The following is a 22,273-nucleotide window of genomic DNA, read 5'->3' on the forward strand; positions in this document are numbered from 1 at the left end:
TTACTATATCTGACATGGTTATCCCTCAGATTACAAATATTCAGTCTTAATGCTCGATGCAACACCTTGTTGGGCGTTGCTTCAGCATTTAAACATAAGTCCCATTACACTGCTTGCAGACTGGACACGTTTTCTTTTATCATTGTTTAATTGTCACTTGCTTGGTTTTTGTTTGCTGAACGGTATGAAATGTAAATTAACTGGGGTTCACATGACTTATGCCTACATGTATGAATTAAATTCCAAATTAAAATCATTGGTTTATCACTTGTAGGTCATCAAGATTTTGGAGGAGTGTTTTGGCTGTTCTCTGAACTCTGTGGGATACAAGGTGCTGCCTTCTTATTTGCGAATCATCCAAGGAGATGGCATTGACCTCACCTCAGTAGATGAGGTAAGAAATGATGTGGTTGCTGTACTAGTTTGATCTTAACTATTGAAATCTTATTTAGAAAGTTATGTTTTTGTTTTCCTTCCTGGGGAGGGTTTAGTTTTCTTGTCCCAGTCCTTCGGTCATTTCGTTAATAGGCAGGCCATCACCGTGTTTGTTTCTGTCATTGTCTGACAGCCATTGCGTTTTGCTAATGTGTAAACACAGTACTGTCACAAACAGAGAGTGATAAGCTAAGCAGCTGATCAAACACTGAAGAAAGCGCAAGTCTAAATTCACTTTTTTGCTTCAAATCAAAATGTGCTGTCATGACTGTGTTTTTTAAATACCATTTCAAGCCCTCACAAAATCACACGCTCAAACAGTCTATCCATCCTCTATACACCGCTTTATCCTCACTAGGGTCACGGGGGGTGCTGGAGCCTATCCCAGCTGACTCGGGTGAAGGCAGGGGACACCCTGGACAGGTCACCAGTCTGTCACAGGGCTACATATACAGACACACAATCACACTTACATTCACACCTATGGACAATTTAGAGTAATCAATTTACCTCAGCATATTTTTGGACTGTGGGAGGAAGCCGGAGTACCCGGAGAAAACCCACACATGTACAGGAGAACATGGAGACTCCATGCAGAAAGATCCCGGGAAAGCCGGGACGTGAACTGAGGATCTACAAGCTGCAAGGCAACAGTGCTAACCACCATTCCACTGTGAAGACCAGAAAGCTTCTTCTAATTCTGAATTTGTTCTTATGTTCATAAGATCCTGTCTTCAATGTGACTTGTCCAAAAAAATGAATATTGCATAACAATGGGAACATTTCTCTTAATTATGTCTTAGGTTCTTGAAAGAATAACTCACTATCTTATAAACATGAGATCTTAAGTCATAATTTTGGGAAAGTGTTCAAAGCCGTGGCCCAGAAGAGACTCCTATCAACCTTTAAAACTGGTTCAATAACAGCGTCAGCATCCAACACCTCAGGGACTTTGTCATGAGCACGTGTTGCTGGGAAAGACGATCCACCAAAGTGAAAATGGGGACCGTGAAGCATTGGAGGTGATGTGTTTGTGGATTTGGGCTTTAGAGAACTGTGTTGTCAGTTTGCACGGATGTTACCTCTTATCATTTGTTGTCACTTTTTTCCCTCACGGTTCTGCAGTATTCCTTTAATTGTGGTTATTGAGGCAGGCGTTAGTGATCTCCATCTTGTCTCACAGACGCAAGGGTGATAAAGATGTGGTCTGTTACAAATACAGAAAAAAGCAGAAATGAAAAGTACGACATTACTGTAAAACCTGTTTAGTTCCCCTAATGCAAACAAAAGTTGGACCCACAGAATAATGAACGTATTAATTGTGTAAAGAAAATTACAGTATACTACAGTCAACTTTCAAAACCAACTTTGCATTTCATTCATTGAGCTTCAAATGACAATTCCAGCCTCTCAGATGGTTAAGGTTTAATATTTTACATGGTTTGCAGACAGTTCCAAAGATGCAGAATAAGATCAGGGTAACAAAATTTTGAAAAATCTAATCCATGATGAGGGTCATTCCAAAATTGGAGAACATTTGGGCTTCAAAATGGTTAAAAAAAAAAATCAACCTTGTCTTTTACAGTTTTCTGCTTCATATGCACAGGGAGAACATGCAAACTCCATGCAAAAAGATCCCGGGAAAGCCGGGACGCGAACCGGTGATCTTCTCTGCAAGGCAAAAGTGCTAACCACTATAGCACTGTGCAGCCCCGCTCCAACAGCATCAAGACTAATCAGTGTGAACAACCTGTCCATTGGTTTAAAAACATCAGGCCTTGTTTTCAAAATGAAGTCTTGCCACGTTTATGCCTGTGCTGGGTTGTGGTGCATGACTCCTTCAAGTCTTTACATGCGTTGGATACAGTCTAACACACAGCACTGAGAATTATTACAAATCTTAAACCTTGTAGTTATGATTGCATGTTACTAGGAGGGTTTCTTTGACCATCCGTAGACACTATCATTGGCATGCTAAAGTTATTCTTGGTCTGTTTTCTTTATGTACGTATCTATATCAGTCATAAAAGTATAAGAAGCTGTTGTCTTAGCTCACAGGACTTACCCCGAATTTCCACATAACGCAATCGCGCAGCACCGCGCAACGGAATGAAGCGCCGCCGTCTTGCTCCGAAAGTCAAAGCACACAGCAAGCGTAGTGCAGCGGCGCGCCGTCCGGATGGGGAGGGCTGCTCCTCAGAGAGGCTCTCGTGTGAACAGCGATATCACGCGATAAAAACACATGATATAAACAGAAAATAAATAAACCACACCTCATTTCGCTTCTACAAGGTCGCTCTGCTTGACATTGCTTTGTGATTTATAGTACTTCTAGCATGGTTGAGTACATGATTTATGTTTTGATCTCAAATGAGTGCTTTTCTTTATCCAATAGTTAATTTTGTATGGTTTATTCTATATAAAAAACGGTAATTTCTCTTCGCCCATGATGTTGTGTTGTATCTGGGACCCTGTTGACCCTGTTGACCTGATGCTCGTGCCTCCGGAGGTGTAATAACAACATATAGGAAAAGATTTACGTCCGAGAGGTCGTGCATTGTGTTTTATTGTGAAAGTTCCGGTTTAACTTCCTGTCTGGTGCTTTCTCAACGACAGTGAATTTACGAGGTTTTGAAGCGGCGACGCAGAAAATAGACCTGAAGCGAATCTCCAGCGCCGTGGTGCGTGCCGGCGCTTCAGAGACGCGGCGCTGGCGCTCCGCAGCATGTGCAGTGGAAATTGTCTGATAGAAGAGAATGGGTTCCAAGTGCTGCGCAGTACGATTCAAGAGCGCGGCGGTTTCGCGTTATGTGGAATTTAGGGGTTACTCCTGTCATATCAAACATTGTGTCTGAACATAAAGTCTCTCATATGTGTACTTTGTACCAGAGCACCTTAGGCCAAAAGTTGAAGATTGACTTTGTTATTATATCGTCAGACTTGCAGCCATGTGCATCAGACATTCTGATAAAGAGAAGATTAGAGCTCTCAGCTCATCACCACCTGGTGGTGAGTTGGATCAGAAAAACCTGGTGAACAGACCTGGTTAACCCAACTGTATAATATGGGTGAACTGGGAACATCTTGCAGAGGCCCCTGTCCATGAGGTCTTCAAGTCCCACTTCAGTATTTCTCGTGCATCCCAGGGGAGGTTGGAGACATGGAATATGAATGGGCCATGTTTAAAGTCTCCATTGCAGGGGAGGCTTTTGGGAGCAGTGGTCAGAAGGTTCTCCACATCATTGCCTAGAGGACCATTGGTTGATGCAAACCCATAAAAGAAGCTGTCAGGCAGAAGAAGGAGACTATTTGAGCTTGGTTCAACCAATACAAGGGTCTCCTGAACCAGCAGACAGATACTGAGTGACCAGCCACAGCAATTGCAGAAGCAAAAACTTAGCCATGGTAGGGGTTGGAAGAGACTACGGCAAAAGACTTTCAGTCGGCCTCAGAGTTGTTCTAGCCAACCGATCAACACCTCAGGAGGGAAGGGCAGGGCCTGCCCGAGACTGTGTTCAGCCCAGAGGGAACTGCTTGCCTGAGCTGGAGACATTGTTATGCAGTGGCAGGAATGCTTTGAGGAGCTCCTAAACCCAGCCAACTGAGTCTCAGGAGAAGCCGTGCTCATATCCATGCCGAGTGTCGCTGAGGTAGTTAGCAAGCTCCTCAGTGAGGAGTCGGGTACGGATGGGTTTTGAATTCAGATGCTGGAGGACATCGGTGGGCGGTCATAGCTGACACTTGTCTTTGTTGTCGCGTGGAGGTCACAGACATAGTGGCAGACGAGGGAGGATAGTTTCTATTTTAAATAAAGGGAACCGGAGGGTGTGCGCCGATATTAAGGTATCACAGTGGTCAGCCTGCCTGGGAACATTTATTCTAAGGTGCTGGAGAGGAAGCTCTGTTGTATTGTTCACATTTATATCCCAAAGATTCCATCCTGGCCATGGAACAGTGGACCAGCTCTTTTTTGTTCAGTTGCAGTTTCACTCTCTAGTCTCAGAGTTCAGTGAAGTTTTCCAACTGTATATTATTCTACAGCCATTACTGCATTGAGCTCTTACTCTAGGTTACACAGGAATATGTATTACTCTGCTTCAGTATATAATAAAAGTCATAGTGTATGTTTATGTGTTTTAAGCTTTCCTTTTTGTGTTTTGTGTAGATTCTCCAGAAGCTGAGTGATGAAGGCTGGAGTGCTGAGAACATGTTCTTTGGCTGTGGCAGCGCTTTGCTTCAGAAACTCAACAGAGATACACTCAGCTGTGCCTTCAAGTGCAGCTATGTGGAGACCAATGGCAAGGGGGTACGTGTAAGGGTTCTGGTTTGATTTGCATGCTGTGGCATTACATTACTTGAGAAATGTTTAAATCTCATTTACAGACATGATTATCAAAAGATGAATGCTGATAAATATGAATAAAAAAATACCTGGTGAAATATTCTTACAAACCTGCAGATACATAGATGTAGAGATACACAGAGATATTACATGATCCCTCCTGCCTGACTTCTTGTGGCATGTAAGGAATGTCTACAAGTTTTCACCAGCCCCAGAGGAGTTCATCAAACTGATTAACTTTTTAAAAGGCCAGACCAAATCATTCTGAAGCATATGCCAGTATCGCTGGCAATACCATATAACGTCTTAAATGCTGTTTGGGTTCAGGGATGAGTAGTTTTCCTTACTAAGTGAAGTGTAACTTAAATGTTGAACTCATTCAGGTTTGAACCTTCTAAATGCAGATATATTTAAAGGTGCTTGTCAAGTGTCTTTTTAATGCAATGGCTTCCTACACTTGAAAAGGAAGGACTGGACGTGCAACAGGATTTCACTCTCTCTTCTTTTATTTAATTTATGCAGTGAAGGTAGAAGTAGTAGGTGAAAAACCTTTAAATACAAAAAATGAACAAATATAAATACATACGCTTTCAACTAAAGCAAATATTTTTTATTAACAATCATTTTTAAACCCATAATATACAATCAGGTTTAAATAAACAGTCCTCCACATTTCTTCCTGAATGTTACATAGATTCTCCAAGCATAAAACAGATTTTGCATTGGCATTTTTAAACAGTTTAACAGCTCTTTGCATTTACCCATTAATTAAAAATAAAGCAAATCTCATTTAACCAATGCCATTTATAACCCACTTTTGCGTCTAATAATGTAAACAAATATCTCCAACCAAATAAACAGGAGGCATTCAAAACAACCCAAACCGCTCCTGAACAGAACATCCACACAAACATCAACCAGGCAGTACATGTCATCAGCAACACAACCAGAAAGCACACGTTAACCAGTCCAGTGAGACACGTGAACTTACCGGTGGCCTCTTTTGGTTTCAGTCCTTTTTTCCATGCATTTTTTTTAGACAGTGGTTTCTTTCGCTGTTGCTCTGTTCGCCAGCCAGAATTACTGGTTCGGCGTTTAAGCAGCTTGGTTTCTGACGTGTGCTGTTGATTGGCTCAAATTTAACTCACCTGTTGAGGCACGGCACGGAGTGACTCATAGCAGTGCATCCACTCTGCAGTCGGCTACCGTCGGGTGCAGCGCGCACAGACACACCTCCAGGCAGATCGCAGCAGCAGTGCTTATCAGGTTATTCAAAGTGTGTACAGTGGTTGGACTAATATTTCAGACTGATGTCACAGACTCTTAAAGATCAACTAATTGTGACAAAGCACACAAAGTAAGAAATTGGGAATCATCCATAAAGGAAAAGAATATCATTTAGTGGTTTTACACATTTTATTTGATTTTATTATTTCTCAGAAATAAGAGCAATGTTTCAAAATGTAGACAGCTTTGGTGTGACTCTGCTATTCGATATACAGAATGCCCCAGGAGCCCTATAAGGTACAAATAGCCTTGGATTCATTGTAGAACTTATTTTCTCCTTTTGCTCAATAATCATGTTGTACCATCTGAAATTAAGGTACAACTTTTCTTCAAGGTATCTCGCTGAAGAAAGAGTTTTCTGCCTGCATACGCTGTAGTAGCGGGAGGTTAAGGCTAAAGTTACTTGATCAGCACAGCTACGATGTTCCTCATTTGAATAAGGTGTCATTGCAAAAGTTCAGGTATCTATTCAATTACAGGTGAATAAGGTCATTAAAGGTCAAATAGGATGATTTCTTACCATCCAGGGAAATCTTCTTCAAAAACAATTATGCTCATTTATATGGCCCGACCAATGGTGACCCCATATTATACCAAAAATAATTTGATCCATCCACTCCCGGTGCCCCTGCCGAAATCTACAAAAAATTAGAAAAATATAACAAGACAAAAATCTTTTAAAAGAATCCTTTAACAAAAGAATCCTTTAACAAAAGAATCCTGCCTGGCTTCAATAGCTTCTAAACTAAAAAATAATTGTGAGAATCTGAGGCCAGTAAGTCTACTAAATGTAGATGTAAAAGTTTTGTGCAAGATTATAGTTAGAAGGCTAATTTGAAAAGATCAGAACAGCTTTATTTGTAGCAGGCAAGGCTTCTATAACATCAGAAGACTTCAATATTATTTATAACCCAAAGGGCGCTCCACATACTACCTTACTGTCACATGATGTCGAAAATTCCAGAGCAGAGTAGTTTCCTAGTTTTGGCTGAAGAATAAGTAAACGGATAAGCTTGCTCTACAGAGAATCACATACAGAAATAGGAACTATGAGCAACATCTCAAGGACTATAAAGATAAAACATGAATTTAGAGCAGGATTTGTCCTCCACTGCTATCTATTGTGGTAATTGTTATTTCCATTGTAAGTGCAGTAAGAACCCACAACATTATCCCAGGAGTGGCTACAGGACTTCAGGAACACTAAGATAAGCACATCTAAAACATCAGTTATGCTACTAAACCAAGCAGAAAGTAAAAACCCAATTGTAGAAGCTCTCAATTTAAGGTGGTCGGTTTCTTCAGCGTGTGTATTCAGATTGTACCATGTCTTTTTATAAATCTGTGATAAGATGTTATTAGATTTTAAAAACTCCACGAATGAGCACCTTAAGAACGCTTTGTTGTTTGTCTTACACAGATAGAGTGCACCTCACAGTGACAGGCTTTTCATTTTACTAGTTTTATGTCTTCTTCCAGATGGATGTGTGCAAGCAGCCGGTGACTGACCCATCCAAGGGGTCAAAGAGGGGCAGATTATCATTGAGGAGAAACTCCGATGGGCTCTTGGAGACAATAGAGAGAGGAGCTGGCAAGCCAGAGGAGGTTAGCTGAGGATTTTGAACTCTCGCTGACATCAAATTTGGTTTTATGTACTGTATATCACTCGTTTGTTCTAAGTCGAGACTGTTATTGAAATTAGTATATTACAATAAAAGATGTATTGCTAATGTTTTCCCTAAATACACCTTCAGCGCACATGCGCATCGTGTTATCATGATACCAGAATATATCGATGCCATAACTGAAACACTTCCACAGAAAAAAAACTACATCAGGAAAAGTACAGGAATCGCCCATGACAGAACATGGCAGTAAATGTGTCCATTTTTAATAATTGAAAGAGAAAATAAGAAAATGTTTTGACAATGCCAGTGTGCAGCAGCGTGAAATGAAGACACAGAACAACGGGAAGAAAGTACTGTGTAGAGATGTGATGTTTGTGAGCGAGTCAGTCGTCTGAACGGCTCTTATAAGTGAACAATGAGAACTGGTTTACAGGTCGTTCGTATGTGCCCCATGAGTCTGAGCTGTCCACGCCGCCTTCACAGAAATGTCTAATGACATCTCCAAGTCTGAGTTGTCCACAGCAGCTCCATTCACGTGAATGCAGCTCTATATGCAACTAACTTAGAGGAGGAGTGTGAGGGCCGCCCGAGTCCAGCTGACTGGAGACTGGAGAGCATTTCCTGCTTTATCACAGAGGAGGAGATATTAGAGATGGGAAAAAAAACATAAAATGAGCTTTATATATATATATAAAATAAAAAAATGTGATTGTTTATCATTAGTCTTTTTTGATCTGCAGAGTGTCGGTAGCTGATTTTCAGCAGCTTGCAGTAATGTCAACATTAACGTTATGAGTGTGAAGGCTGCATTTGCGTGTAGAAATGGTTTTCACATTGGAAAGTTAGCTAAAAAGTAATAAAAATAAACCACATTTTTTGACTTGTTGTCAAGAGCGTGAACTAAATGAATCTGTCATCTATTATATTTGCTAAGCAGTCTTTCTTTGAATCCTTTGAACAAATTGCCATTTCTGCCAGCAAAAGTTGGATGTGTTGGATGTGCTCTCTAGTTCTGCAAAGGCAAAACATCTCTTACAGACAGCCTTCATATTATCTGTGATCTTGCCCTGACTGTTGGCTGTAAACCAAATGATGCTATATTTGTGCATCTATTTTGTGGACAACTTTTTGGGAAACTTGGCCTTCATATTGTCCCAACGAAAGGTGTAGTGTGTTGTTGAGAAAAGGAAACAGCTGTACACCTGATATGTGTGCAGAGAGCAGAGTGCTGCACTCACCACTCTCTCACTGAAGAGTGTTGTTTACAGCAGCAGGGTATCCCGATACTTTTCTACCCATGCCTCACTACTGGCAGAGCAGCTGTGTGTGTCCTGCTGGTAGTTCAGCCGTAAAATCCTTGAGCATCATAGAGCATCTCTCATGCCTCTCTGACAGTGCAGTCATTCACACTGGACACAGGAGAGGAGGTTGTTCTGTTGATCTTATTAATAGTGAGTTATGAGGCTAACAGATAGAGGCCATACTGCCCTCTCCCCCCATAACCTGTTTCTCTAACTGTTGGTGTTACAGTTTTGTCCTTTTGAGATGAGGCTGGAGTTTTAAATGTTTACAGCCTTTCATGCTGTTATCTTGTATTGTTCTGCATGCAACAATGCCGCTATTGAAACTGCAGTGACTGATGAGAAGAATTTGCATCAACTCAGGGGCTTCTATGCTGATTGAAATTATAAATGTTGATTTTTGGGGTGTTGGAGGCAGCCTGTGCTGAAGCTTGATGGTCAGAGTGGTTTAAACAAAATACAGATAACCTGTGTGTGTGATGTGCACACACTTCAGTACCTCTGTCCACACTTCTCTTTATAATAAAGGAGAAAATGCTTAAACATATTTTGAAACATGAACACTGCTGCACTCTGAATTAACATATTTTTGGACATAGACTGACACAACAAGCCGTCAGTGTGGTATCGTTTGTGTCAGGCAGAAGTATTCACCAAAACAAATCTGACAAGGTTTTCCTCCTCATGTTTGTGTGTACAGAAAGCAAAGATTCAAAGCTGACACCTAGTTGGACTTAATAGCTGCTTTTATTATTTGAGAGATTTCTAACATTTCATCATAATTGCCGTTCATTCTCTTTCTTGTAATGCAGCAGTAAATAAGTGTGTGTTCAGCCTGCTCATATGAATGATGGATTTTCTCAGTTCACTGGTGCTGCTTCCTGCTCCTCCATCTTTTCTCTTTCTCGGTCAGAGCCGTGTTCACCTGTTGGTTTAGGTTGTAGAGATTTTATCAGATCATTTTTATTCAAATATCCCTTTCCTTGGAGGCTTTAATGCTTAAAAGAAGTGAAAAGCACCCTAAAAGAAGATTATTTTACCCATTACAGTTGAAGTTGATGTGTTTTTTAAACCACTTTTCAAACATTTAGCATTAATTTTTACTACTGTCCTAATCATCCCCAGCAGACTGCTCAGATAAATTTGTTATATCTTGGCAAACTTTACAACAATGGCTAGCACGGCCTTTTACTTGTGTTGGAACCATGTACTGGTTAGATAAGTGTTGTAGTGGTCACTGCTAACGGCCGGTCTGTGCCTCCCTACAGAACTCTCTGTCTACATATGTGGAAGCGCTTTATCTTCAAAGCTGCTCACTCTGTTTCAAGCATGTTTCCTTCACATTAGGAGTTCAGTGGTTTCTCCATTACATAAGAACTGACAACAGATTTTTAACTGGTGGGAAAGCCTATGTTGCCCTGGCTTTTAGTCCCTTTGGTGGGTGAAGCTCTAGTGATGCTGGGTGCTGCATTAAGTGTAATGCAACCAGACATCTTTCATTAGACTCTTTCTGTCTAATGATGGCTCATACCCATTTTGCAAAGCTCCTCTAGAGCTACTGTATGCATAGTACACCTGCCATCAAGAGTACAGAATTTAACAATATGCAAAAGCCAAGGAGAATAAGGACGCATGTTTCAGTCTAAATAAACAAAATTGGGCACAGTTTGAATTTGCTTGGTGCTCAGTGAGTACTGCTGTCATCAGACTCCTCCTCCTGTATCTCATGTGTGTCTCATGATTTATCTTTACAACCTTCAGGACCTGCTGGTGACTGTGTTTGAGAACGGCAGCCTGGTGCAGGACTACTCCCTGGAGGAGATCAGGAAAAATGCTCGACTGCGGGACGAGGAGCTCAACCCCATCCTGCACAATCACGAACAGGAGCTGCTACACAATCACATCATCAACGGGATTCATTAGACGCACAAAGCCTGTCCCATCCATAGGAGGCTGTGGTTGTGTTGGAATGAAGACTGCAGTGTTTTAGAAAGGAATCCATCACAGTATGAATTAAACATGTTGGAGGGGAGTGAGAGGCTGTTTCTCCTAACATCCCACCACCACCACGACCGTAATCCAAGGAGTTCAGTGATGATACTTCAGGTCGGTCCGTCTCTTTCACTCAGGCACAAACGCTGAAGCAGCACACTGGTGTCTGCTCCGGTGTCCTCACAGCTGCACTGTCCCGTCACCCCCCCACCCCAACTGAAGCTCAGGACCACAGATGATATTTAGCTAGATTTTATTCTTCTTCCCTGTCCGAGTTTGAAGACACTCTTTATGAGTCTGGGATCACTTCAAACACCAGAACCAAAATATTTCCAGTATAAGACTGGTACGTGTCATCCTTGAACAGACTCACAGTTAAGATCCAGATCTAAAAAACACACTCTTCAGGTTTATGATTTGAAAAGGAAACACAAACTGTGCACATGTACTGACATCATCACAACACTAAAGAATACTGCAAAACAAATGAAGCACATAATGCTGCATGGCCACATTCTGAACAAAAGGACCAAGCTGGCCAACAAGGCAGCAGGCCTTTGATATTTAATAAATAAACGATGAACAAATAGTCATAGGAATGCATCGTGTGAAATCTAGAAATGAACCAACTTGTGAAATAACTGGAAGCAATGATTGAAACTCACGTTAATATGAAATATGTCCCTTCATCATTCATGCATGATGAAGTGCAGGGTTGTAGTAGAGTCTGTTTTTAGCTCGTTATACATGTTTTTCCTTCATCAGGGCACTTTTTATGACGGTGATGTTGTCACTAGTCCCCCACCTGCTACCTCAGCAGCTGCTAGCACACTTAGCCTAAAGTCTTTCCCAAATTGTTGTTTCATTTCTGTGTTTTACACAGTTTCCTCGTGTGACTATTCATTCAGTAAGTACATCCCTGTGCAGTGCCCCTTAAATGTCCTTGTCAGCATGGAGGATACCACAAGTATGTGGTCAGCTCTTGTGTCATTCTTCAGAGATTTATCATCTTCAGCTGCTATTTGCTGGAGGGGTTGGGTTGCTCTACCGTTCCCTCTGAAATAGTCAAAATGCTTCATTTGATTCAAGTCTGACTTGTCATAGTTTTCACTTTTTTCTTTATTAGAAGCTGCTGCCAGTGTGCTTTGGAATTTATCATTCTGGAATATTACTCTACCGCCAGGCTTCTGCAGACTGGGAGTCATCTTGTCAGCCTTTTTTTATTTTTTCATTCATTCACGGTGCATGTATATGTCATATAGTATCACTGGAGCTATACATTCACCGTGGAAGTCCTGGCCAGGTTCTGGTCGAACAGCTGGACCCATTTTTAGCCAAACAAATCTTAGTCTCCTCTGACTATCCTCTGATCATCTGCTCCCTGTATTAATCTGACTTCTTTTCATATTTTTTGCTAAGTTTCACCTTGCCGTTTTGTCCCAAAGTATAAACAAAGGTTTCCTTGGAAGCTATCAATAGCATTTGATGTTATTTACCGTCCTTTTCCTGTCAGAAACTCCCAATATCCATTAAGTACCCCTGTGCCAAATGTGAAGCGTCTGCCCATCATTGTGAAAATAGCACCCTGTCCGTCTCTGTGGCTCTTCTTAGTCGTACTACGGTTTGTTTTAGACCACCTGATTATTACTGCAGCTGTGTTTTCACTGATTTTTAGTTTAGTTCTCCTTTATTCTTTTCCATTTTTGTGAAGTCTGGAAATCCGATTTTTACACTATCCTCTGGCAATTCTTTTCCACCTGGAGCCATGGTGCAGATGGTCTTATAGAAGCTCTGCTGTCCAGCTCATTTTCTAACAGTGGTCTTCCTGCTAGGCTGATTGGAAATCACAGCGTTTGTCGTTTGGCTGCAGTGATCACAGGTGTTCTTTGTGTGTATTCATTTTCTGGACTTGGGGAATCTGCATTTTCAGTATATTCTTTGTAAAGGATTTGTCTTCAGTTGTTCAGAAGAGGAGATCAGTCATGACGGTGCACAATTGTGTCCTCACTTCTGATGTATGCTGCAGCCACTTGTTCATCTCTTTGTAAACACTGGAACACTCCTTTTCATCATCAGGATAAATTCTGCTGTGTCTCAGTTGTTAGTTTGACTTCACTGCTTTGCTTTTTTATGTTCTGTTTCCATTTCAACACATAAAATGCAGCATTTCTTAATGTATTCTGTTTTGGTAAGATACATCAGGGTGCCAGTGTTGATTAGGGATTCTGATAATCATAACTAATGGGCCGACTTGACAAATTTGATAACCTGATCTGTTCAAGTGAATGAAGAGGGATCTGTACTGACACCACAAGATGTGTTGTAGCTGCTACTTTGCTTTTCATGGCCTTTTGCCAAATAAAACTCTCTAATCTGCTCACACACAACGTATGCCTCTGTCAAATGTGCGTAGAACTTCCATAAAACTTTTTATCTTTTATTTGACTGTGACAGAATTGTGATATGGAGATGTGATGGCTTTCAGTTCTCACATCTAAATAAATCAAGTAGGACTTAACTCTAACCTGTCATGGATCACTAAAGTTTGCATTTTATTACATTTTCAGATTTTGTTCCTGTAAGTCACATAACGAGTATTTGAATGAATTTGGTGAATCATAGTTTCATCCTGTGATTGGTCATATTTTAGTGGTTAAAAGGCAGTTTGCCTCTGATGCATTTGAACAGGGCGTGATTTTTACGGTTGTTTTGTTTCTTTCACTTTTTCTTTCATGTTTTTTCGTTTCCTTTGCAGTCTGGCAGTATTGATTTTTGACAGATTGCTCATTTTGTTGGGGCAGATAAACCCTGGAAGATAGACTGCTGGTTAAACTGCCTTCACTTACAGTAATGGAGGCTTGTTATTGTGCATTGCATTTGCATTGGAAAGGGTTTCATGAAATGGCATTATGCAGTAAAATACACTGAACAACATCATGTGGTATTAGCAATTATCAAGCAGTTTACGTGTCTGATCTTTCAGTACGGTACTGCAAACCTAGAGAATGTTGGTAGAATCTGTTCATAGTTTGATCTGACTGGCAGATGAACTGTCTGATGTCCACCATGCCCCCCCGTTATTTCATGATGAGGTTTCATCCTAACTCTGTAGGTGCAAACATTTCCTCCACCTATCTTGTTTAATCTATGTAGAATTATCGTTTGTTTTTCAGCAGCCTCTGTAAAATGGGCATTATTACTTTGACATTAGTAGATTTTCAGACCCTCATAAATTCCAAATGTAAAGTGTGTTTAGAGGATTCAGACTGATGTAGAGCCTGTAAATCTGTCTTAACCAACATAATATTAGTGGGCAGTTAGCAGCGGAGAAAATGCTAACTGATGGATTTATGTAACACATGAGCCAGTAAGAAGTATGGAAAATGTTTGAGTAAAGGAGAATGTAGCCGATTGGCTGATTAACTTCAGTCAATCAGGCAGATGTGACACATGGAAGCATCAGCTAGCCATGCTTGTGGTTTGAAACTCTTATGTCCAGGGTGGAGTTTACCTTCTGAGAATGGACTTCATTCTTTGCAGTGCCCATATGCATCAACTACATATGAATTGGTTCACTTGAAGTGTTTATTTTTAGTCTCTTTTGGTGCCTTTTTATTTTCTGTTAACATGGCTGTCTTTTCTTATACCGCGGAACATATTCTGCAGTATTTAGTTGCGTTTCAGACTGCAGGTCAGAGCTGTTTGTTGGCCGCTCTATACACATTAGTGATGAAGTAGTGATACAGGAATACACGACTGCCTCCTCTGTACCAGTGCCAGCACTAATAATGGATGTAATTATGTTGTAAATATACTTTAGGAAATGGTTTGCATTTAACTGATATGTATCTTTGTAATCCTCTGTCTCTGATTTTATTTGTGTTTTAAAAACTGACTTTTTATAGCATTAAAAAAATCGTAAACTTTTTCATAGTTGGGTGTTGTTTCCTCTACTCAACTGAAAACAAAGCTTTAAACATTATGAGAGAGAAGCAACGTTATCCCCCTGAGGGACCACAGCATCAGCCTCACAGGTAGGAGTTCAAGTCATTTGAATTTAGCAGATGTTCAGGAAATGTTGAGCCTGTACCACGTTCATGACTGATACTAGAAGAGGACCGATGATAAAACTATCCATCCATTATCTCTACACCAGTTAATCCTCATTAGGGTCCTGGGATGGGGGGCTGGAGTCTATCCCAGCTGATTTAGGGTGACGGTTCACCTGGACAGGTAACAGTTCATCACAGGGCTACACATAGAGACAAACAATCACACTCACATTCACACCTACAGACAGTTTAGAGTTACCACAACCTCAGCATGTTTCTGGACTGTGGGAGGAAGCCGGAGAACCTGGAGAAAAGCCACACATGGACAGGAGAACATAGAGACTCCATGCAGCCCTCATTCTGAAAAGAATGAGGGCTGCATGAAAAGAATTCTTTATTTCATGAACTTAATTTTAAAAGAAAAAAAACTTCTGTAATTTTGGGCATTCTACTTGCAAATGCTTTTCTGTAACACACTACAAGTCTGTTCTTGGTTCCTGAGTTTTAGCTGCTCCTCTGCCGTTCACTTTCAGTTCTGAGATAGTTTCAGGCTACATACAGTTTGAGATCACAATACTGATTTTTAATAATGTTCAAGTCGGAGGCCAGTGAGGGTGACCCCAAAACCTCTAGTGTGTGAAAGATGACATGTTTCTCTCAGGTTGATGCTATTCTACAGCTGCCTGGAGTTATGAATCGGCTTCAAACCGTTTTGTTTTTGTGGAGAATATGCTTTCATAAAGCTTTGTGGCATTTATTGTTTCACGTAGCTCTTTAAAAGTTGAAATTTGGAGAGACAGGATTGACAGACATGAGAAAAAGGCTTGTTTTTATTTACAAATTTGCAACGGTCAAAAGTCTTTTAAGTGCAATATGAATATTTCATTTTATGTTACGGGAGGTGAGGGGCAGACAGGTAGTAAATGGAAAAAAAGGGTTTTATTTAACAAACAAGAACAAAACCAATACATAGAATGAAGACATGGACTGAGGGGAAAAATTAAACCAAACTACTCACAAACTCTACAAACATACACTATGAACTCAAACATGGAAATCTACGAAACTAAAACTGAATTAACCTAACTAAGTTAAGAATGACTACTCATGAGAAGGGGAAAACTGAAAGGCAGGCTCAGGAAATCCACAAACTGACAGGAGACGAGACAGGAATGACAAACTGGAGACAGAAACAGGGCTGAGAATCCAGAGAAGAACTGAGTCCATGTGGGAAAATCCAGGCGGGGGGGGGGACATTTGTCGGATATTTCATTAAAAGTTTACTGCATTGCCACTACAAAAGTCATCATGACACATGATGGTTTTTCTTTTCTCCACAGTGGACACAGTGATTGAGCTAAGATGAAAGTCTAATGATTGTCTACTAATTCAGCTTTGGAGTCGGCACATTTGGATGCTGTCACTTTGACTACACAGACCTGTCTGTTATTTTGGTATTCTGCAGCCTTTCTCATTATCCCAGACTGTTTGAAGCTGGCACAACCGAGCATTTTCTCAAAGTTACTGAATTTGTTCAACAGAATGACTCACTAAACTCTCTCCTCAAGAATGTCTTTGTGCATTTTTTTTCAGCAGAAATAGAGCGAGATGGCCAGATGTGATCCACTAGTCTGCTGGTCCTGTTCTGAATGCATGCCCTCCTTATCACCAGTGTCGCCATTTAGATAAAAAGGAACCATCAGAATTTCACTCTATCCTGTCTTCATTTCCAGTGCGTGGTGTTTTACAAATCTTCTAAAAATTCTAACTTGGGTTTTATTGTTATGTCAACCACACACCTGTAAAGTTTAGTGACTGCATCTGAAATAGTTTTATCACTGTTTTGTTGACAAAATCTGTCTTTAAATAACTCATGTTTGACTGCATCATGACTAAAAGTAAGTATATTCTAATCATTTGTAGACATTTGAATGTGGGAATAACTTTAAGTTATGAATTTTAAACCATTTAAGGGTTTGTCCTGATCACACTGTTTATGTTATGGAATAACACTTACTGCACTCCAAAAAAATGTAAGAAAGCATGTCTGTGGTATGTCATAATTAGAATGTCAGGGCCCTCTCCTCACCCCTTCCTACCTGGCATCCCAAATACCCCATCCTATCTGTCTCCCTCCTTTTTTCTCTCCCTCTCTTGCTCTCCTCTCCCTCTCTCTGTTCTCCCTCCTCAGCACTTCACCTGAGTGGAGGGTGGCCTCACAGCTGCATTTTTTGCTCAGGTAATTAGCCTCACCATGGGACCCGGACAGCTGCAACTCATCGCCATGATTACACCTGCTGCAATAAAGACCAGCTGAACCTTCCACACCCTGCCAGATTGTTGAACTTGACCTAACAGTTAGTCGCTCTCTAGCCACTCAGAGATTCTTTGAAAGTTTGACATTTCTAACATTTCATGTCTTCTGCCTTGCCTAAATCCAGCTGTCCGGGTTCTCTGCTGCTCTGCCTCTCTGATTCTCCCTTGGAACTCATTCAGAACTGAGCTGTTTCTCCTGGATCCCCTAATCGGCTCATTCCCCTCTCCGCTCCCTTCACGGATTCTCCAGCCATTCACCGGCTCCGACCCACCTCTGGCTCCCCACCGGCTCTTCTATCCATCCGGCACCCCACCTCGGTGTCTCCCACGAGACCGCAAGACGTCAGCCACCACCTGGCCCATTCACCACCAAGGCCTCCCGGATCGTCAGTGTCTGACGTCTCTCCACACCCCCTGCATCTGCCTCCCCTCCGACACTCCGTCCTTTGCCTGCCTCCGGCCACCAGGGATCCAACCACCATCATCGCCTCACTCTGGTTCCCCACGGCGATTTTTACACTATCCTCGGCGACCGGCGATCCCCGGCCCCGGAACCCCCAACCTGCACTCATCCTGCTTCACCCTTTCCCCGTACTGTGACTCCTCTCCACTATCCATCCTCTAGCAATAAAAGTCATTTCCATTCCACTCCGCCTTGGTAGTGTGGCTCTCTGCTTAGGTCCAACTCTAAAATCTGTGACATAGAAAGCTTCTTTTATCCATCCATCCATCATCTACACACCACTTAATCCTCATCAGGGTCGTGGGGGCTGGAGCCTATCCCAGCTGACTGAGGCTGAAGACAGGGGACACCTGGACAGGTAACAGTGTATCACAGGGCTACACATAGACAATCACATTCACACCTCCAGACAATTTAGAATCACAGTTAACTTCAGCATGTGTCTGGACTGTGGGAGGAAGCCGGAGTGCCCGGAGAAAACCCACACATGTACACACGTGGACAAAATTGTTGGTACCCCTCAGTTAAAGAAGGAAAAACCCACAATTCTCACTGAAATCACTTGAGACTCACAAAAGTAACAATAAATAAAAATTTATTGAAAATTAAATAATCAAAATCAGCCATCACTTTTGAATTGTTGATTAACATAATTATTTAAAAAAACAAACTAATGAAATAGGGCTGGACAAAAATGATGGTACCCATAACTTAATATTTTGTTGCACAACCTTTTGAGGCAATCACTGCAATTAAACGATTTCTGTATTTGTCAATGAGCGTTCTGCAGCTGTCAACAGGTATTTTGGCCCACTCCTCATGAGCAAACAGCTCCAGTTGTCTCAGGTTTGATGGGTGTCTTCTCCAAATGGCATGTTTCAGCTCCTTCCACATATGTTCAATGGGATTCAGATCTGGGCTCATAGAAGGCCACTTTAGAATAGTCCAACGTTTTTCTCTCAGCCATTCTTGGGTGTTTTTGGCTGTGTGTTTTGGATGGTTGTCCTGTTGGAAGACCCATGACCTGCGACTGAGACCAAGCTTTCTGACACTAGGCAGCACATTTCTCTCCAGAATGCCTTGATAGTCTTCAGATTTCATCATACCTTGCACACTTTCAAGACACCCTGTGCCAGATGCAGCAAAGCAGCCCCAAAACATTACTGAGCCTCCTCCATGTTTCACCGTAGGGACAGTGTTCTTTTCTTGGTATGCTTGGTTTTTGAGTCTATGAACATAGAGTTGATGTGCCTTACCAAAAAGCTCCAGTTTGGTCTCATCTGTCCAAAGGACATTCTCCCAGAAGCTTTGTGGCTTGTCAACATGCATTTTTGCAAATTCCAGTCTGGCTTTTTTATGAGTTTTTTTCAGCAGTGGTGTCCTCCTTGGTCGTCTCCCATGAAGTCCACTTTGGCTCAAACAACGACGAATGGTGCGATCTGACACTGATGTACCTTGGCCTTGGAGTTCACCTTTAATTTCTTTGGAGGTTGCTCTGGGCTCTTTGGATACAATTCCAACGATCCGTCTCTTCAATTTGTCATCAATTTTCCTCTTGCGGCCACGTCCAGGGAGGTTGGCTACTGTCCCGTGGGTCTTGAACTTCTGAATAATATGAGCCACTGTTGTCACAGGAACTTCAAGCTGTTTAGAGATGGTCTTATAGCCTTTACCTTTAAGATGTTTGTCTATAATTTTTTTCGGATGTCCTGGGACAATTCTCTCCTTCGCTTTCTGTTGTCCATGTTCAGTGTGGTACACACCTTTTCACCAAACAGCAGGGTGACTACTTGTCTCCCTTTAAATAGGCAGACTGACTGATTATGAGTTTGGAAACACCTGTGATGTCAATTAAATGACACACCTGAGTTAATCATGTCACTCTGGTCAAATAGTTTTCAATCTTTTATAGAGGTACCATCATTTTTGTCCAGGCCTGTTTCATTAGTTTGTTTTTTTAAATAATTATGTTAATCAACAATTCAAAAGTAATGGCTGTTTTTGATTATTTAATTTTCAATAAATTTTTATTTATTGTTACTTTTGTGAGTTTCAAGTGATTTCAGTGAGAATTGTGGGTTTTTCCTTCTTTAACTGAGGGGTACCAACAATTTTGTCCACGTGTGTACAGGAGAACATGGAGACTCCATGCAGAAAGATCCCGGGAAAGCCGGGACGCAAACCGAGGATCTACAAGCTGGAAGGCAACAGTGCTAACCACCATTCCACTGTGAAGACCAGAAAGCTTCTTCTAATTCTGAATTTGTTCATAAGATCCTGTCTTCAATGTGACTTGTCCAAAAAAATGAATATTGCATAACAATGGGAACATTTCTCTTAATTATGTCTTAGGTTCTTGAAAGAATAACTCACTATCTTATAAACATGAGATCTTAAGTCATAATTTTGGGAAAGTGTTCAAAGCCGTGGCCCAGAAGAGACTCCTATCCACCTTTAAAACTGGTTCAATAACAGCGTCAGCATCCAACACCTCAGGGACTTTGTCATGAGCACGTGTTGCTGGGAAAAAGACGATCCACCAAAGTGAAAATGGGGACCGTGAAGCATTGGAGGTGATGTGTTCGTGGATTTGGGCTTTAGAGAACTGTGTTGTCAGTTTGCACGGATGTTACCTCTTATCATTTGTTGTCACTTTTTTCCCTCACGGTTCTGCAGTATTCCTTTAATTGTGGTTATTGAGGCAGGCGTTAGTGATCTCCATCTTGTCTCACAGACGCAAGGATGATAAAGATGTGGTCTGTTACAAATACAGAAAAAAGCAGAAATGAAAAGTACTACATTACTGTAAAACCTGTTTAGTTCCCCTAATGCAAACAAAAGTTGGACCCACAGAATAATGAACGTATTAATTGTGTAAAGAAAATTACAGTATACTACAGTCAACTTTCAAAACCAACTTTGCATTTCATTCATTGAGCTTCAAATGACAATTCCAGCCTCTCAGATGGTTAAGGTTTAATATTTTACATGGTTTGTAGACGGTTCCAAAGATGCAGAATAAGATCAATCACCGCAACTTTCCCACAATTTTGGCCCGCCTCCCGTGAGTTCCACCAATCATAGCAGCTCCCAGCGCAAACGTAATGCACGTACATCACCGAATTCACTTCCTTGTTTCTGGTTTGAAGATGCAGACGTGTGCGATAGTAATGTCTCTCATTGAGCAACAAAAATTACTGCTGAAGACCGTGATAAACAATTAACTCACTGATGTTCTTCAGCCAAGTAGAGCTAAACTGTTTTACAACCGTGCAATATTGTGGTGGAATAGTACAAAAAAACAAAAAAAATCATCCACTGATACACACTTCTTTTTCTTTTTTAAAAACACGAAACATATTAGAACGGCTGAAATGAGCTGACAACAGATCAGACCAATCACCATGATGGAAACTGTTGCATCCAGATCCATTAGAGCACTGAAAGAATGAAGTTAAATTAGATTAATTATTCCACCAAAGAACACCACGGAGTTATGTGATGATCAGCGTGTATGAATCCTTCCTCTGTTACCAACAACGCTCAAAAACAGACTCAGAGATGTGAATGAAATTCTCGGGGTCGGTCAGAAATGACACAAGGACCAAATGATTAGACTTCAGCAGTGATGCGGCTTCAAGTTTGGATCCACGGATTTGCTAGCAGCAAGGCGTCGGTAGCATCACGGTAACCATGGCAACAAGTGAACGCTACCTCAGCGGCCTGCTGACGATCACATGATTGTGATCCTCCAACAAATCTACCAATGTGGACGTATCGGAAATGACACAAAGAACAACTCATTAAATTGTGGGGGTGTTTCTGAGTCCCATCAATTCCCGTCTATGCCCGTTATGTTTATGTCACACGATTCGGTATGTAAACATGTAGACGACATGCCTGTGTTCAGCACAAGGTCAGGTAATGAAGTCTTGGTGGAGTACTGTGCTCTCTTCTTGTTAGTTGACGTGACAAGCCGTGAGCGTGTGAACACGTGTGTGTCAGGAAATGAAATTAACTTATAAAGCCACTGACAGATATGTCCATATATGATTCATTCAATAGTAAATTATCATTTTGTGCCGCAAATCTACCAACCACTTCATATTAAACCAGTATCTGGCTGCTGCTAATGTCCCACTGTGGTGTGCCAGCTTTTGTGGAAATGGATTGGAAGGTTAAATAATTAATTTCGGAATAAATACTGTCAATTACAGTGTTGAAACATGTTCTACAAGCTGGAAAAAAATGCAGCGTTTTAGCAATTGTCATTGTATCTTGCAATTTCATCACAACAAATAAGCTTAAAACATCGCAACTTTTATCGCAACTTTGTAGAAAAGCTGCCGCGAATTCAGGCATTTTCGGCCGCAACAATATCCTGGAGGGACTGTTTTTCTGTCTGGTTTGACAGCTGATTGGTTGGTTGTCGCCATGGTGATGTTAGGATACGTAAA

General features: G+C 41.3%; 1 protein-coding gene across 1 annotated transcript in view; it reads left to right on the forward strand.

Annotated features, from left to right (window-relative positions):
• nampt2 (nicotinamide phosphoribosyltransferase 2) overlaps positions 1-14,912 on the forward strand; it is a 34,358-nt gene extending 19,446 nt beyond the window's left edge. The window contains exons 8-11 of the mRNA XM_022219777.2: positions 275-394; positions 4,601-4,741; positions 7,544-7,669; positions 10,755-14,912. Coding sequence (XP_022075469.1) covers positions 275-394; positions 4,601-4,741; positions 7,544-7,669; positions 10,755-10,916 — 549 coding nt within the window. The 3' untranslated portion in view covers positions 10,917-14,912. The remainder of the gene's footprint in view (positions 1-274; positions 395-4,600; positions 4,742-7,543; positions 7,670-10,754) is intronic.
• The last annotated feature ends 7,361 nt before the right edge of the window (positions 14,913-22,273 follow it).

This window comes from Acanthochromis polyacanthus, chromosome 5, assembly GCF_021347895.1.
Source record: "Acanthochromis polyacanthus isolate Apoly-LR-REF ecotype Palm Island chromosome 5, KAUST_Apoly_ChrSc, whole genome shotgun sequence".
NCBI classification, from domain to species: domain Eukaryota; kingdom Metazoa; phylum Chordata; class Actinopteri; family Pomacentridae; genus Acanthochromis; species Acanthochromis polyacanthus.